The sequence below is a fragment of the Petaurus breviceps genome, unplaced genomic scaffold, assembly GCF_028583685.1.
Source record: "Petaurus breviceps papuanus isolate PSGF00001 unplaced genomic scaffold, PetGlider_PUasm1.0 90822, whole genome shotgun sequence".
NCBI lineage: Eukaryota > Metazoa > Chordata > Mammalia > Diprotodontia > Petauridae > Petaurus > Petaurus breviceps.
This window is the reverse complement of record NW_027187351.1, coordinates 15,743,362-15,760,457: the sequence shown is the minus strand read 5'-3', so window position 1 is coordinate 15,760,457 and position 17,096 is coordinate 15,743,362. Positions and strand designations below refer to the sequence as shown.

The window sequence follows — 17,096 nt, the reverse complement described above, 5'->3', positions numbered from 1 at the left end:
TTTAAATAAAACAAAATTTTTAATGTGCCTGAAATCTGAAGCCTATTACTTCTGAGAGCATGTAATCATAGCAGCTGCAAATTTATCCAGATATGTAGTACATTAAGTCTTTTAGCAGATTAACACTTAAGGTATGGTATTAAGATTGCAATCTATAATGCAGTCTACATCAAGTGTCCTACCTAATCAGTGAAAACAAAAGGACCTGTTATACAGATCAATTTTATATTCCTATTTGCTCTTTAACAGAACACCACCATGTTACAATGAAGCTTGAAAGTGGTGTTCAGTAAAGCATCCAGTCCATCAGAGGCAGAGATATAGTAACCATAGAAAAATAACTGTTTTGTAATGAGATAAATATCCATAGCAAGCACTAGCTAGTCATCATTAGGTACCCCATACTGTATTACACTGGAAAGAAAAATGGATTGAAGTCAGGAAGAACCCTCTTCAAATTCAAACATTGATACTTACTGTGTGACCCTGGACAAGTCACTTAAACCTGAGTCTGTAAAATGCAAGTAAAAATAGCACACATCTTCAGGGATGTTGTAAGGAACAAATAAGAAAATATATATAAAACTTACCAAATGATATAAAAATGTGGAAAATTATTCAAATAATGAGTCCTGACTAGGTGATCTCCAATGTGTTCCATCCTTCAAAGTTCTGTCAATTTTTAGAACTGAAAAGGCCCTTAGAAATATTTTCATCTAGTTTAATCTTCACATTTTGCAGATAGGGAAACTGAAGTCAAAAGATTAAGTGACTTGACTAATGTAACACAGTAAGAGGCAGGGCTGGAGTGTAGAACCTAGATCTTCTCTCAACAAAAAGTTCTTTCTACAATGTCATCAACTGCCCTCTGAATCAAAATAAAAGTACGCGAAGAAGCAAAAAAAGGGCAGTGAAGTTAAAGCAACAGTTGGAAAATAAGAGCAGATGGAGCACAGGTTAAAAACTGGAAGAAAGTACTAAGAAGCTTAACAATCATATTGTCCTGTCAATAAGAAATACGAAAGCTACAATGTAAAGCCTAGGAGCAACTGAAACATTTACTAATGTGTTTTACAGATACAAATCACCAATCTTTCTTAATACACAAGAGAATACTGTTTACTCTTCCAAAGCCCTTCCAAAAAAAGGACATATTTTAACCTTATGAGCTAGATGCAAGATAAAATAACTTTCTCTAAAGATGAAACATGCACACAAAAATGCAACTACAAATTAGCAAGTACAAAATTTGCCATTGCTGCTTCTACTTTTCACAGTATGCTCACACAAATTATAAATGAGCGAAACTATTAATACTATATTAGCCCAAAATCTTATACCATAAAAAATTAGTGTCAAAGGATAGGCGACCTACATATATATAGTTACTTTTTTAAAAAAAAATTAAAGAAAAGGAGGTAGCTGGAACAGTTGTCTATCTAAAGTGGTGGATGATGACATATAGATGATCAATAATTCTTAATGAAGACATATAGATGATCACGAAAGATAAAACAGACAATTTTGATTACATAAAAATGTAAAACTTTTGCATGAACAACATCAATGCGGCCAGAAGAGAAGTTGCTGATTGGGAGTGAAAAGTTTCATAAAAATCTGATGAAGTTCTTGTATTAATATATAAAAAGCCATTCCCCAAAAGAAAAGAGGTCAAAGAACATGAACAAGAGCGGTTTTCAAAAGATATACAAATTAACAACCACCATATTAAAGAATGTTCCAAGTTGCTAATTAAAAATGTGAATTAAAATTAATTTGAGGTTTTTCCTTACGTGAAAAGAGAAAAAGAGGTGAGAAGAAAAACATGAATGCATAACTGGTAGACTGTGAATTAGTCCAAAGGTTCTGAAAAGCATATTAGAATCACAGAAGATAGATAAAATCATTAAAGATATAAGTCACTAAAACTCTGAAAAAAAAATTGACCCATTACAAGGTATGTATCCCAAGAAGGTCAAACACTGAAAGTTCCTCCATGCAAAAATGACATAGCTCTACTTTTTTGTGATAACAAAAAACTGGAGGTAAAGTGGATACCCATGGACTGAGGAATAATTTAAATTATGGAAATGAATGCAACGAAATTACTTATGAGTATGAGGAAATAAGAGAAAGTTTTAAGAAGTGATGCAAAGCTAAGCAAGCAGAACCAAGAAAACAATTTACACTGTAGTCAATGCAGTGACCAATCGTGATTTCAGGTACTGACATTAAAGCATGCCTCCATACTCTTGGCAGAGATGTGGTAGACTAGACTGATATGGAATAAGGCCTATATTAGAGATAACCAATGTGTTGAATTCTTCTACTAAACTTAAGTTTGTTACACATGAGAGGGCTCTCTTGGTGGAGGCAGGAGTCATTGAGAAGCAATGGTACACGAAACATCAATAAAGTCTTAGGGAGTTTTTAAATTTAACATTATCTTGCACAATTGTACTCATAGCCAAAGCTTTATCTAAACTAGTTTTAGGCAAGTCTGACAAACAGCAAATTTTCTAATGTTCTTAAATTTTTATTGCACTATTTTTAACCATACTGTTTCAGTTTTATAAGTGTAATCTTTATAGCTATACCATGTATGTAAATATACATATCCTTAAGTACATATACACACATACATATCTATATTTTTTTGTGACCCTGACCTTCAGAATTTAGAAATAGATAACTCATATGTAGTGTTTTTGTCTATATACTAGTGTGGGTCTCCAAGACCCCTTTTTTTCAAAAGGGGGTCCTCAAAGTCAAACCCATTTTCATAATAGTCTTAAGACATTTAAAATTCTGAAATGTTAAGTATCAGCAGGTATAATTCAAATAAACAAAAGCTCTTTGGGAGTTCTGAATTTTTAAGAGTATATATAAGACCAAAAAGTTTGAGAACTCCTGGTTCATTTGGTATTTCTGGTCCTGAATTGTTTAATTTTTCTACAGTTAAACTTTTAAAATAGTCTTGCCCTGTAAACAATGTGTAGATGCCTATATACCAAGCATGACTCTCTCACTTCTTTGCATTCCTCACAACCAGTATTAAAACCTTACAAAGAAAGACTTAACAGCTCTTGATTTGCTTTGGATTCCCTTCTTATGCAAATACAAAGAAATCAATGATAAAAAGAAAAGCTACACACACCCCAAAATATTTTTAGCAAAAATTTCTTTGTGGTACCAAAAATTGAAAATAAAGTATTTAGCCATTGATTGGGGAAATTAAATAAATCACTGCACATTAATTTAATAAAATATTACTATGTTGTAAGAAATGATACAGATGTAAAGACTCATATGAACTAATAAAGAGTGAACATAGATGAGGAAGCATGCTACCTACCTCCTGATAGAAAGGTGACAAACTTGGGGTACAAAATATACACATATTTTTGGACATAATGTGGAAATTTGTTTTGCTTCATCATTGATATCTGTTACCAGACAGACTTCTCCCTCCATGGCTGGGGGTGTAGGGGTTTGGAAAGAAAATAAATTTTTTGTTAATTGAAAAAAGTTTTAATTTTTAATTTTGCTTTTTTTTTTTGGAGGGGGGAAGGCAGGACAATTGGGATTAAGTGACCTGCCCAACGTCACACGGCTAGTTTTGTGTGTGTGTTAAGTGTCTGAGGACAAATTTGAACTCAGGTTCTCCTGAGTCCAGGGCCAGTGCACTATCACTGCACCACCTAGCTGCCCCAAAAAGTTTTAATTTTTAAAAAGTAAAACAGAAAAAGTAACAGAACTAGGAAAATAATATACACATATGTAATCTGAAACAATGTAAACAAAGATAAAACAATTAAAACTGTGAAATCATAATTACCTAGCTGTGTTTTAAAGTAGAGATGAGAAGACACACCCACCTCATTTGCAGGTAGAAGACCATAAGTATAGAACATTGTATAACATTAGATTTTTTTCAATGTTAGTTTTGTTACTTTTTTCCCCCTCCTTTTTCTTTTTAGGAATAGCTCTCTGGGAGAGACTTGAGAGGAGTAATGCAACAGGAAATAAAGGTGATGTAAAAAAATAAAACCAGCAATTAAAAAGTTTTTAAATAAAAGCATATATGCTTATTTTTTATCCTCAAAAAGAACATAACTTCACAATTCAATTACACATTTCCCAGGCATATTCTTCATAATTTCCTAAAAGGGAAGCATAAATACTTCTTAATGATTGGGGGGGGGGGAGGGGAAGATTCAGGGCTTTGGCTGCCCACTTAGTTAAACTAGGTGTTACTTTAAGCTCTTCTCTCCCTCACCACCCATATCCAGTTGCCAAGTAACCAATTCTACTTCTATTCCCTCTTCCCCACTGGACTCCTTTTTCATATCGCCACTGCCACCACCTTAGTAGAAACTTTTTTTTTTTTTTTGCTTTTTGGAGGGCAATTGGGGTTAAGTGACTTGCCCAACGTCACACAGCTAGTATTTGTGTTGTGTCTGAGGCTGGATTTGAACTCAGGTCCTCCTGACTCCAGGGCCAGTGCTCTATTCACTGCACCACCTAGCTGCCCCAGAAACTCTTATTACCATGTGTGTTACTTCAAAAGCCTAATTGGCCTCTCACCTCTTCACAACTTGCCAAATGAAGTCCAAAGCCCTCAAGAATATGGGCCACTCTACTTTCTTAACACTACTCTCCCCAGACTAGAAGACAGAACAGGTAAAATTGACCTACTACTTGCTAAACGCTTCATCCATACCCATTACCTGCTCACTTTCATGCCTTTACTAATTCTTTCCAAAGCGTCAATGTCCTTCCCCTTGCCCTGTTATTTTCATTGTTGAAACCCTATCCATCTATTAAGACTTTGCCCAAATGACAAATGACTCAACGGCCAAATGACTTCATGAAGTGTTACCAATTATTGCCCCAGTCAGAAATTATTTTTCCCACTCTTAATATCGCATAAAACTTTATTTACTTATAGAAGGGAGTGTCTTTTGTGAGTTTTAGTGATGACCTGTATACTGGGTTGAAAAATTCTGATTTAAGGTGACAGAAATAAGTTCTTTTCACCTGGTTCATAATTCCTAGTTTGTATTTTGGTTTGGTTCAGTCTATTAAATGACTAGATGACTTGGTGTATTATAAGCCTTCCACAGCTTCAGAGGCTTCCTGACTTACTCAAAATAAACCTGAGATTAGAAAGATGAATCAATAATGGTACAGAAAGAACATGTGGGCAAAATTAGACTTTGCTTTGCCCAGATAAGAAGATGACAGTAATTCTTGGGTGACCCAGGAGAGAGAAGGCAGCCTGGTCAAGAAGCAATAAGGATAGCCAGGCTAGATCATTGGGAACTTATATCACAGGACAGCTTTGGGATCAGACAGATTTCTTGTACGTATTTCTAATTACCCGAATTTGTAAATTCTTTTTCTTATTAAAAAAAATTAAACAAACCTTAGAAAATGTAACTTGAGGCACTGAGTACATTGAAAAGGAAAAGAGAGAAATGACTATAAAAGGAAGGAACTGACAGTAAAAAGTACCCAGAAGCAGTGGCAGTATAAGGGAAACAAACAGACAATTGAGGTTCCAGGTGCTACAAATGCCAGAACTCAAGAAGTCAAATTGGCTTAAAATTGAGGAAGGTCCATGCCTCTACCAAATAAATGATCAGGCAAAGAGCAAAGACTCTCCCAAATCCAAAGGAAGAAATTGGTTCTCAGCTGAAAGACTAGCACTCCTTTAATGTCTGGCATGTATGAATCTTTTATTTTGTGTTTTGTATTATAGTTATGTGTCTAATGTGCACCTTACACACATATCCTTTGAGAAAAAAGAACTTGGCCAGCCTCGTAGCAAGAATAAGAAACAAAAGGGATGACTGAACTAGATTATCTTTACAATCCTTTTCCAGATCTGGAAGATCCAAAAAGCCACCCACCACCTCACTAGCACATTGGGTAGAACCACCTGGCAGCTTATTTATCAAAAGACATGAGCCAAAAAAAGACAGAGGTGCAATCTGCACAGGTGGCAAGTATGACTGATTTCATATGACTGAGATCACAGATCTTAAGTTATATCCTATAAATTCTAATAGCACTATTTTCCCCTCCCCAAAGTTCACTTCTTTGTAGATCCTATCTGTTGCCAAGGTTTGTAGTCAATATTACCCTTCTAACATTTCTCATAGCCCCTTTCTCTCTTCTGACACTGCCACTACCCTGATGTAGGCCCCTATCACCTCACATTTGGACTGCTACAATAGCCTGTTGATCAGTCTGCTGTCACAAGTCTCTCCACACTACAATCCATCTTCCACTCAGATATCAAAGTGATCTTCCTAAAGTGTTAAGTCTTATGATAAAATATGAAATCTTCCATCTGGTATGCAAAGTTTTCATAATATCTTCCCCTCTCTCCCCCCCAAATTGTTCCAGTCTTCTTACACTTTTCACTAGCCATATATTCTTTGATCTAATGACACTGGACCCCTTGTAGTTCCTTGAACAAGACATTCCATCTTGGTTCTGGGAATTTCAGTGGCCATTCTCCATGCAAAGAATTCTCTCCTACCCCATATCTCCATCTCCTGGATTCTTTCAAACCTTACATAAAATCCCACCTTTTCCAATAAGCTCTTAATTCTAGTGTCTTCCCTCTGTTGATTATTTCCCATTTATCCTAGATATAGCTTGTTTATACCTAGTTGTTCGCATATTGTCTCCCCTACTGGACTGTGAGCTCCTTGAAAATAGGGACTTGTAGCACCTTTTTTTGTATCCCCAAGGTTTAGTGCAGTGCCTGGCACATAGTAAGCAGATGCTTAATAAGTGTTTATCAACCAATTTTGTTGAATTGAATGAAGTTTCTATGAAATCTGGTTGCATGGAAAACTTTGGTAACAAGTGGTCTGTACAACTGAAGTGAGGGGTCACTTATAAGCAGGGGGATAAAAATATTCGTTTTCAATTAGCATCAACTTCCTTATTTGAATAAAATGGGAGAAAGTCTATGGCTATTTTTTTTTTTAAGTCTGTGGAGGGGGAAAAAATTCATAGCATACATCCCTTAAATATCTTTATCTTTAGAGTAAAATAATACATAAATACAAGGTAATGACACTTATGAGAGATGTATATCCTATCACTATGTCAAGTGGATACCTGATCATTACATTAGAAAATTCTAATTTATTCACAATTTAGATTCACTACTCCTGGAACATTCTGAATATCTCCCTAGAAATGTTTAAAATCTGAGTAAGACTGTCAATTAATCTGTATTTTCCCAAATGTTCTCCAATATTTAACCCTTACAGTAAGACAAAATATGCTTGCTAATGTTCCATCTACTGATTCATGTTCCATTTATTAATGAGATGTTTCAGAAGCTAAAGAATTCTCAATCTTTGCTAGAAAAATTAACTGAGTTGATTCCACTATTCTCTAGTTTCTGTATACAATTCTAGGTCTCATTGTTGAGAATACACTGCCTCACCAACTGAATGTACTTTGTTTCTCACACATAATTTTTCAAGTTTTTAACATGGCATATTTGTATTTCATAAAAACTTTTAAACTGACTTCACATACTTGGTCTTCTATCAGTAAATAGCATCCTTCAATAAATTTCTATTCAGCAGAACTTGGTCAATCAAATTGATTGTATAGTGCTTTAAGATCTGAAAATTCTTTCTTCAGAACCCTGTATCATTGATCATGCATCCACTATCACCTCATTCTACAGATGAAGAAACAGACTAAGAGGGTTATCCTTGGTCACTGAACTAGTAAGAAGTATCTGAGATTGGATTCAAACCCGACTTTTAAGTGCTTTTTAGAAATAAATGATGAGCAATACCACAGTATTCACCTGGAAAAGTTGTCTGGGGTTTATCCTAACAATCTGCAAAGTATTACTAATTCAGTTTCCAAATTGCAAGGCTATGACAAAGTGCCATGCCAATCAGAATGAGGAATCAGTAGGGTTCAGAGTCTAAAGCACCCTATAGATTAGTACAGAAAGTTTTCCTAAGTCTCTTGAGACTGCATGCAGAAGTGTTAAAATAAATAGCATTGTAATTCTGGAGGAAGTTTAGCATAGTGGATAGAGGGCTGGCTTCAGTGAAGAAAACCTAGGTTCAAGTGCTGCCTAAGACTGTGACCCTCAGCAGGTTATTTAACCTCATAGTACCCTGAACAATTCTCTATGGTTCTAAATTGCAAAAACAGTAGTCAAAATCTGTCAGTAGGCAGGGTTTCCTCAAAAGAGTTCTCTTCAGCAAGGAAATAAAATTCTAGAGTCAGAGAGTATATAACTGAAAAACTTAAGAACTCTGTAGTCTATTTCTATCACTAATTCACTGTTTAGACCATGTGCAAGTCACAATGTGTTAGCCTATACAAATGTTTCCTCATGGTTTTAAAAGATGCATATTTAAGAAACTGATTTAAAAAGCACCTAGGGCAAATCTTCAAGAATGAAAATGGATCTCTACTTTTAGCAAGTTCCAGGTTCCAGAGCTAGTTTCAATTCTAATGGCTGTTGGCTGTGAATTCATTCTGGTAGGTATGATTCAGAATAAAAACTCACTTATAAAAAGTTTTGTAATTTAGTAAGGAGCAAGACATTCTGTCCTATAGTAGAGGAAAGGAGAGAAAATAAGGTCAAGAAACTGTAAAAGGAGTAAAATCAGAATAGGAATGAAATATAGTTAAAAATAAAACCAGGAGTGCCCTATAGTAGAAGTGAAAAAAAAAATCCAAGAAAGAAGACAGTCATTACATCAGTTTCAAAACCAGAATGGAGGTCTTCTTCTCAACCCCCTAGTTTTACATATATCTAGGGGCTTGCCTCAAAATCAAATAACTAAGAAAGCCAATATAGTATTCCAACCCACATAGTCCCTCACCAACTCTTAATATAATACTTTTTCCAACGCACCATAGTGCCTCACATAAGAAAGCAAAAATCAAAGTTAATATAATTATTGATAACCAATTTGAGAATGAAAAGTCAGCAAGCTTTTTATGAGAGTTTTTGTGTCCTAGAAAAGCAATGTAGACTCCAAGATAAATGTTCAACTTTTCCAGTTCTTGATTTGTATCCTTTCCACTACCACTCCAGGGATCCTAAACTCCACTGGTAATGTCAGATGCCACTTATGAATCAGAATGAGATAAAAGATGTAAAACGCTTTGCAAACCTTAAAGTACTATATAAATGCTACTTTTAAAATGAGGTGAATCGAGCATAAAGAATAGCATCACTTTTTCAAACCTCTGAAGAATTTTTCTTATATCAGGTTGAAAAATTGGATAGATGTTAACATCTTCAGCACCTAACCCCGGAAGAGGGTAGACTTAATGCTTACTGAATAAAACAGAAACTGAGAAAAAAAACGTACTGCAATGAGGTACTTTACTGTTATGTCCTCATAAACTAAAAATATATTTTATTTTTTACCATAAGTTTCATATGTGAGAGATCACACAAGTTTTAACCAAGGCAAATGCATTCTTTTCCCTCCGTGTTAAATAATACATAAACAGTTCTGTTAAAATTCTAATTGATATGCAGTTAGTCCTAACTACAAAATTTTGTAAAAAAATAAGTGCCTATGATCCCTCTTTTGAGAGTACCCTTCCTAAAAATACTGATTAAGTTACTAGTTCCTTTGGGGCAATACATAATTTTAAAATGTAATAAAACATTTTGTCCCCAGGGCCCCTCCCTCTAAGGTCAGGATCATTTACTTAGCACCACTAAAACACCAACCACGAGTGGCTCCTTAAATTACTGGGTGTCTCGGCAGACAACATGCGTGGGCTTTCCGCCTCGGCCTGAGCCGCCGGCAAGGCCAGTGTCAGGCATACACAAACACACGCGAGGTGGCAGGAAGGGATGAAGCTCGGCTAACTCCTCCAGCCACAGGCGCTCCAGGACGCGGCCGTGTAGGCCGACGCCAATCCCCGGCGCCCGGCCGCTCCCACGCCCTCTCCGCCGGGTCCAAGCCGGGCCACTCTTAGGCCCGGGCAGTCCCTATCGGCCCGGCTGCTGGGGGCGGGGGGGAAACCCCCGCCAGCCTGCCTTCCCCTGTGGCCACACGCACATAAGAGGCCCGCGGGCTGGGGAATAAGTCAAGGCCAGACGCGCCTCCGGAGGAGGAAGGGAAAGGGGGCAGCAGAAAGAGCGGGGGCTCCCGAGGGGCCGAGGCCGGGGCCCCCCCAGCCTGCCGCCTTACAAACGGTCTCGCTAAGCCCCAGGCGGGAGGACGTTGCGCAGGAGGCCGGGGCGGCGCTGTTTCCACCGCTAGGAGAGAGAGGGGCGTCCGCCGCCCCCACTGCCCCGGGTACGGGGTTGGGGAGGCAGGAGCTGGAGGAGGTGTGTTTAGGAGAGGGGTGGGGGAGGGGACGGGAGCCTGTCTCCCAGGACGCGGCCACGGCCGCAACTCACCCAGCTCCGCCCGACGAGCGCTACCACTGGCAGCAGGAGGAAGATGGTGGCCGCCGCCGCCGCGGAAGAGAGGGGAATGGTGGGTGCCGCCGAGAGGGGGGTATGCGCAGGACGTCGTCGTCGCTGCGGCCGCAGCCGCTGTCTCCTTTCCTCCTAGAGCTCGGGCTGCCAGTGCGACTGCTACCACCACCGCCGAGGTCGTGGTCACTTCGCCCTCGTCCTCCTAGTAGTCGTCGTCTTCGTCTCCGTCCGCCAGCCCGGGGCCCAGGGGTCGCTCGCCTCGTGCTGTCTCCGCCGCTGCGCGAGACCCCGCAGCCATCTGCGTGAAGCGGCGCGAGGGCAGGGAGCAGGGCCGCCTCACGTGACCCCACTGTTTACCGTTCCGTGGGCAAGCGGCCTGGGCGGCTGCGCCTGCGCGCTACGGAGACGCCAACACCAACACCAATACCACCACCCCCACCTTAATTTTTTTTTTTTTTCCAGCTTCGGGTTCCTTCTGGGCGATTCCCCAGCTTCCTCCTCTCTCCTTTTCCTTTTCCAAAATGGCTACCTCTCCTCGACCTCTTCCCCTCCTTCCCCCAACACAGACAATTTAATGAAAAAATTAACTACTACAACAAATATTTAACACGTTAGTATTTAACACTTTAAGTCAGCTACTATAACAAGTATTTAACACTTTGGACCAACAATAATAATTACAACTAGCATTTATATAATACTTTAAGGTTTGCCGGATGTTTTACAAATATTACTTCCTTTTATACTCCCAACCACCTCAGGAAGGCAGGTGCTATCAATGTCCCCATTTTACAGATACAGAAACTGAGGATGAGAAAAATTAAGTGACTTATCCAGAAACACACATCGAGTGTTAGAGGCAGAATTTTAACTCATCTTCTGGATTCCAAGTCCAGCCCTATATCCATTGCCACCTAGTTGCTGGATCTAGCCTAGACCTGCCCCTGCGAAAATCCCCAAGCAAAAGTTTGCTCGAAAATATCGAATAAATATATTGTTTGCCTCCTGATCCATTATTAGGGCCCGTAAAAGCTGTAGGGTAGTAGATTTAGTACTGGAAGGTCATCTAGTCCCAAACCAAACTTGTTAACAGATGAGGTAACAGATAAAAATAAGGGGCAAACTCAGGAGTTGGAAGGCAGATTTCTAAGAGCCTGATCCCCCACCATTTCCACTGTTAACACCCTGTCCGCACCCTTTAAAGTATCTCCCCAGCTAGTTTGTTTAAAAAAAAAAAGTCCTAAAAAGTAGCAACAGGTTATAATGGAAATAACCCTAGAACTGGAGGCAGACAACCTGCCTTAGAATGCAGCCTCCACTGTTTCCTAGCTGTGCAACCTTGAACCAGTAATTTAACCTCCCTGGGCTTCAGTGGGTGTCCTCAGTAAAATAAGGAAGTTGAACTCCATGCTCATACTCTAATTCTATGGCCATGATTCTTATCAATCCTGAAATTGCCTTCACCCTATTTGTACAAACTTGGTTGTGATAAAGTTGGGGGAGGGGTGTAAAACAGAAAATAACAAAATATAGCCACTTTAAATGACCTTGAGGCTGTGCTCCCAAACTTCTTACAAAACATAGCTCAGAGGTCCCCTTCCTACCAGTGGGTTGAGGATAAAATGAGATAAAATTTGCAAAGCACTTTGCAAATATGACAGTGCTTTATAAATACAAACTTATTATTATTCATTTTTGTCTGTATTCCCTAGCACCTAGCCCTGCCTTGTACTTAGAGTCTTAAAAAATGCTCATAGAATTGAATTGAGAAGAAATCGGAAATTAAATAGAAAAAAAAAATAACTTCCTAGGGGAAAGGAACACCTTAAACTCTGGGCTTCTGATCAACTTTGGGTAGGTGAGGGATTAGGGAAGGACCCAAAAGGCAATTAGTTCCAGGACTGCAGAAGATACCATTAACTAGTTAACCATGTTACCTAATCTTTTAAAATTGTTTTGAAATATCTACTACTAGATATAACAATATGCTTTTTAATCTTTTTTTAGATTTTTATACCAAATCTAACAACATCATTCAGTGAAAAGAATGTAATTGCTACCAAAATGTAATTCTTGGGAATATTGGGCACCATGAGTCACAGGCAAAGGGCTTCACAATCACATTTCATTTTAATCATTCAGCAAGTATTTATTAAGCACCACTATGGGATCAGCTTTGTACTTTTGTTGTTCAGTTGTGTCCAGCTCTACATGACCCCATGGTTTTCTTGGCAAAGATACTCAAGTGGTTTATAATTTCCATTTCCATTGTGTCTCTGTTCTATAGATAAAGACCTAAAGCAAACAGGGATTAAATGATTTGCCCAGGGTCACACCACTATTAAGTGTCTGAGGTCAAATTTGAACTCAGATCTTCATGACTATAGGCCCAGCATGCTATCCATTTCACCACCTAGCTGCCCTAGCACTGTACTACATGTCAGGAATATCGAGATTAAAAAAAAGACATAATCCCTGCTCTTAAGAGAGCTACATGCTATCATAGGAGGCTTGAATATATAGAAATATATGCAGAATATATAAATATATAGGAAACATTCAGCACCTCTACCGCATTCAGAATTCCCGGACTTTGACACTAGGCCATGGTGAAGGTATCTTCTCTCCTACCACTCTCCTGAAAGGACTTTTTTTTTTTTTGACTTGTACTGTATCCCCATTGGTTAACATGGTGCCTGGCATATAATAAGCACTTAAAAAATGCTTCTTGCCTTGCCTCACCTCAATTAACAAAGTTGACAAAGTACCGTGTTTCCCCGATAATAAGACACTGTCTTATTAATTTTTTTGGAAAGAAAAACACCAGAGGGCTTATTTTCAGGGGAGGGCTTATGTTGTCCTGCCTCAGCTCTCCTCCTCAGCACTGCTCTCAATGGCGCCAGCAAGCAAATCACTGGGGAAGAACAGGATGATGCGCTCACTGCTGCAGCTCTGATTGGATGCAGCTAGGAGCGCGGTGTGCGTTTTACCCGGGGGTGGGGGGGACGGTGCATACAGAGGGTACCGTAATGTATCGTGTAGCGCAGGGGATCACCTTCACTACAGTAGCAATCTCAACAGGGCTTATTTTTGGGGGAGGGCTTATTTTAGAGGACAGTAAGGGGAGGGCTTACTTTTGGGATAGGTCTTATTATCGGGGAAACACGGTAGTAAAGTATTTCCTATAGTTGAATGGGAATATGTGGACAAGCCCTTAATCAGTTTGAAAGGCCCATAGGAGTTTGGACTATTGGATGAAAGATAGATGATGCCAAACAGGAAACATCTTGTGATTGACTGGCTGGGAAAAATCAAGTCTTTTTTTTTAGGCTACATGGTTAAAAACAAAAACAAAACAGCAAGTTCATCAAGTAGGAAACCAAACCACTAGTGAAGGAATCCACATTTGGAAACTGAGTATTCTAGGACCCTGAGAGGAAAGGGGAGATAAGCAGAGAATTTCTTCCTCTCTCTCCTAGGCCTTCCCACATACTCATTTTTATTTAGAGCAACTGAAACACCAGAAGACAAAGCATCCAGCCAGGGGCAAAAAGAGACATACTGAGAACAAATGCAGACAATCTTAGAGTCAGAAGGATAATGTCTCCAGGTGGGCCTGGTTCAGATCAATGCCCTGGTAGTTTAGGTCCAATATTGGAATTAAATGAAATGCTTGTAGGTTATTCAACAGTTTGTAAAAGGAGGTTTATTTAATTCCAGGAATGAAAGGATATTCAACAAGTTATTCAATAAGGACACCTCATCGATTCAACTAAGCACAACTTCTTGGTGTTGGTTAATTAATAGTAGAAGCCACAGAAAGGAGACTGGAGCTCCTCGAAGATGTCATTCTATCTCAGCCACTCCTTTAAGCCAATCAAATCTTGAAGATAGTCTCCCTACTTCTCAAGAAGAATTATCCAAATTTTTGTGGAATAGGGACTTGGGAAAAGTTAGTTCAGCCTACACAGCAGGACCCTAAGAAATATGGTTGCCTGAGTATAATCAGCTTCAAGAAGCAATGATTGCCTCATGGCAGACAAGTGCTAGCTCTGGACCCCACTGAGGTATAGCCCCTCAGGGTTCAGCTGGGGTGCTCACTCAGCAGAGAGCTATACCTAAATGGGAGTTCACAAGGATTCCACAAAGTTAGCATAGAATTTTTTAGGAGTTTTTCTAAACGTGCCTCATTGCCTCTGTACTTTTTATTTACACCTACTCTCTCTAGGAATTTTGTATTATGTATTATTGGTTCTAGGGTGAGGATGTTTTGCTTTTTGTTACTACTTTTCTTATTCTATCTTCTAAATAAACACACCTTTGTTAGAAGTTAAGTCTGACTGGCCAATTGTCAATGGGAAGTACTATGATTGAGGCTTTTGGTTGACAGTTCTAGAAACCCAGAGCCCTCAGACTTACTCCTAGAAACCTGGGTAGTATTCATGGTAGCAATAGTAAGTCTTTTTCTAAGAACCAAGTCTGTCAGTATGAGTGCCTGTTGGGGAAGTTGTCCCAGAAAGAATGCTACCCTTACATATGCTATTTGGGGAGGGAAAAGGGGAGTTCAGGTCATATTTTTGTTCTAAATCCTAAGATTTGTCTCTAAAAGTCTTTCTAGTTTTGCCAGAACCATGAAACACTTTTTTAAAATATCTGGTCACATAGATACAACCCACTGGGAGCCAGGAACAAACCCAAATTGAAGATTGTTTTTGCCCTATATAGAGAGTGAACATGGTATAGTAGATAGAGAGCTGGGAGCAGAATCAGGAAGACTTGGGTTAATTCAGCCCCAACACGTACTGGCTGTGTGGTTCAACAACTTTGTATTGCAGTTACAAGGGCAGCTAGGTGACAATGGATAGAGTGCTGGGCCTAGAGTCAGGAAGACTTATCTTCCTGAGTTCAAATGACCTCAGACACTTCCTAGTTGTATGACCCTGGGCTGGTCACTTAACCCTGTTTGTCTCAGTTTTCTCATTTGTAAAATGAGCTAAAGAAGTAAATGGCAAACCATTTGGGTATCTTTGCCAAGAAAACCCTAAATGGGGTCACAAAGCTGACACGAAGCTGTTGTACCTGACAGTACAACAATAATTGCAGTTGCAGATCAACATTATTAGAGGAAGTTTCATCACCTAAAGTTCCTCATATCAATTAAAGCACAGCTCCAGACAAAATAAATAAACCATGTTTTTGTTTTTTCTGTATTTGGAACTTGGCATAAAAACCAGGTTCTGAATTTGTTTCATCACTAATCGTGGTAATTAACACTTTTGCTTGCTTGTCCTTTCAAACTTCCTGATATCATACAATTATCCACCAAGGGAGTTGATATAGTAAATATATAATTGATATGCGATTGAAATAGTGTGGGTACTCCTTTTAGATGGAAAAATCAATTAATAAGCACTTATTATGCTTGTTATTTGCCATATATGCTGCCATATGACACTATAATAGGCTGAAGCCGTTTTATAACAGCATATAAGTCTTAGAAACTGGCCTGAAACTCAGAAAGATTAAATAAATTGTCCATGGTCACACAACTGGTTAAGTATCAGGGGTAGATTTATACACATCTTTCTGCATCCAAGGCCATCACTCTTTTCATATCTGTTTAATGAATATTTATAGTAAGAATAAAAATTGAGTGAGTGGACACCAATTATGTTAAACATAATCTACCAAGATATAAACAATCAACTTGCATGATTAGTATAAAGGAGGTACAAAGGAATTATAAAGAAGAGTTTATACTTCTTTGCTCCTTTAGGAGGTATGAAGAAGCTCCTCCGTTGAACTTGATCAGCCTTGCCCCTGGTGGCCTTTGAAAGCAAGTTTGCTGGCTCTGGAATCAATCAAATCAGGAGGAACTACAAAAGAGTCATGTTGGCAGTGAGAAGAGAAGCAACTACAGAGGAACAACCCAGCTCTTGGAAGAGAATCCCTTCTATTCCAGTATGGGATGGGAGTAAAGGTGAGCTCAGATGGGGATGAGGGCATTTTCCACTCTTCCCCCACCTCCTTTAGCAATAGGGTTTTGCAGGGGTGCGCTGCAAAGAGGTTGAGATACCTGGCTGAGGAAAGAGCAGTCCCAGAGAGTTCTGTTTTGGATAGAAATCAGTCAGGATGATCTTTAGAGAAGGAACACCATAGAAGAGATATGTGGCACCAGTGGCATCAGCATGAGAATACCATGAAAAGAGAAGAGAAAGGAGGTCAGGGACCCTGTAATGCTAGAGATGTGTGAGGCCTTGATGGTATATGTTTCCCATTTGCAGGCCTCTCTACTAGAGTACTTTATGTGTGTGCTTACTCTTCTAACTGTTAATCATTATTAGTGGAAATGTACCTTAGATCTCTTGGCAGCTAGGTAGTCAAGTGGCTAAAATATCTGAGATGTGGCTAGTGTCTGGATGTTGTATTCCCCCATTAGAGTGTAAGCTCCTTGAAGGCAAGGATTATTTTTACCTTTCTTTGTGTCCCTTCCTCCCACCCCTCCCCCCAGTGGCACAGTACTTGGTACATAATAGACCTTTAATACATATTCATTGACTTGGAAAAAAAAAAACACAGAAACCTACCCTCTACACCACCAACCCACCCTACCCAGCTATCTCAGCTATAGGTGGTGGTGATG

General features: G+C 39.1%; 1 protein-coding gene across 4 annotated transcripts in view; it reads right to left on the bottom strand.

Moving 5' to 3' along the window:
* Nucleotides 1-10,855, bottom strand: part of PHF3 (PHD finger protein 3) — a 115,644-nt gene extending 104,789 nt beyond the window's left edge. For 3 of the 4 annotated variants that reach the window (XM_069070708.1, XM_069070710.1, XM_069070711.1), the window contains exon 1: nt 10,433-10,855. Coding sequence is in view for 1 of the 4 variants with exons in the window: in XM_069070707.1 (XP_068926808.1) it covers nt 9,755-9,798 (44 nt within the window). In the remaining 3 variants the exon portion in view is untranslated. Of the gene's footprint in view, nt 1-9,754; nt 10,020-10,432 lie in introns of those variants that run through there. The other variant, XM_069070707.1, reaches the window with a different exon arrangement.
* Nucleotides 10,856-17,096: the final 6,241 nt, after the last annotated feature.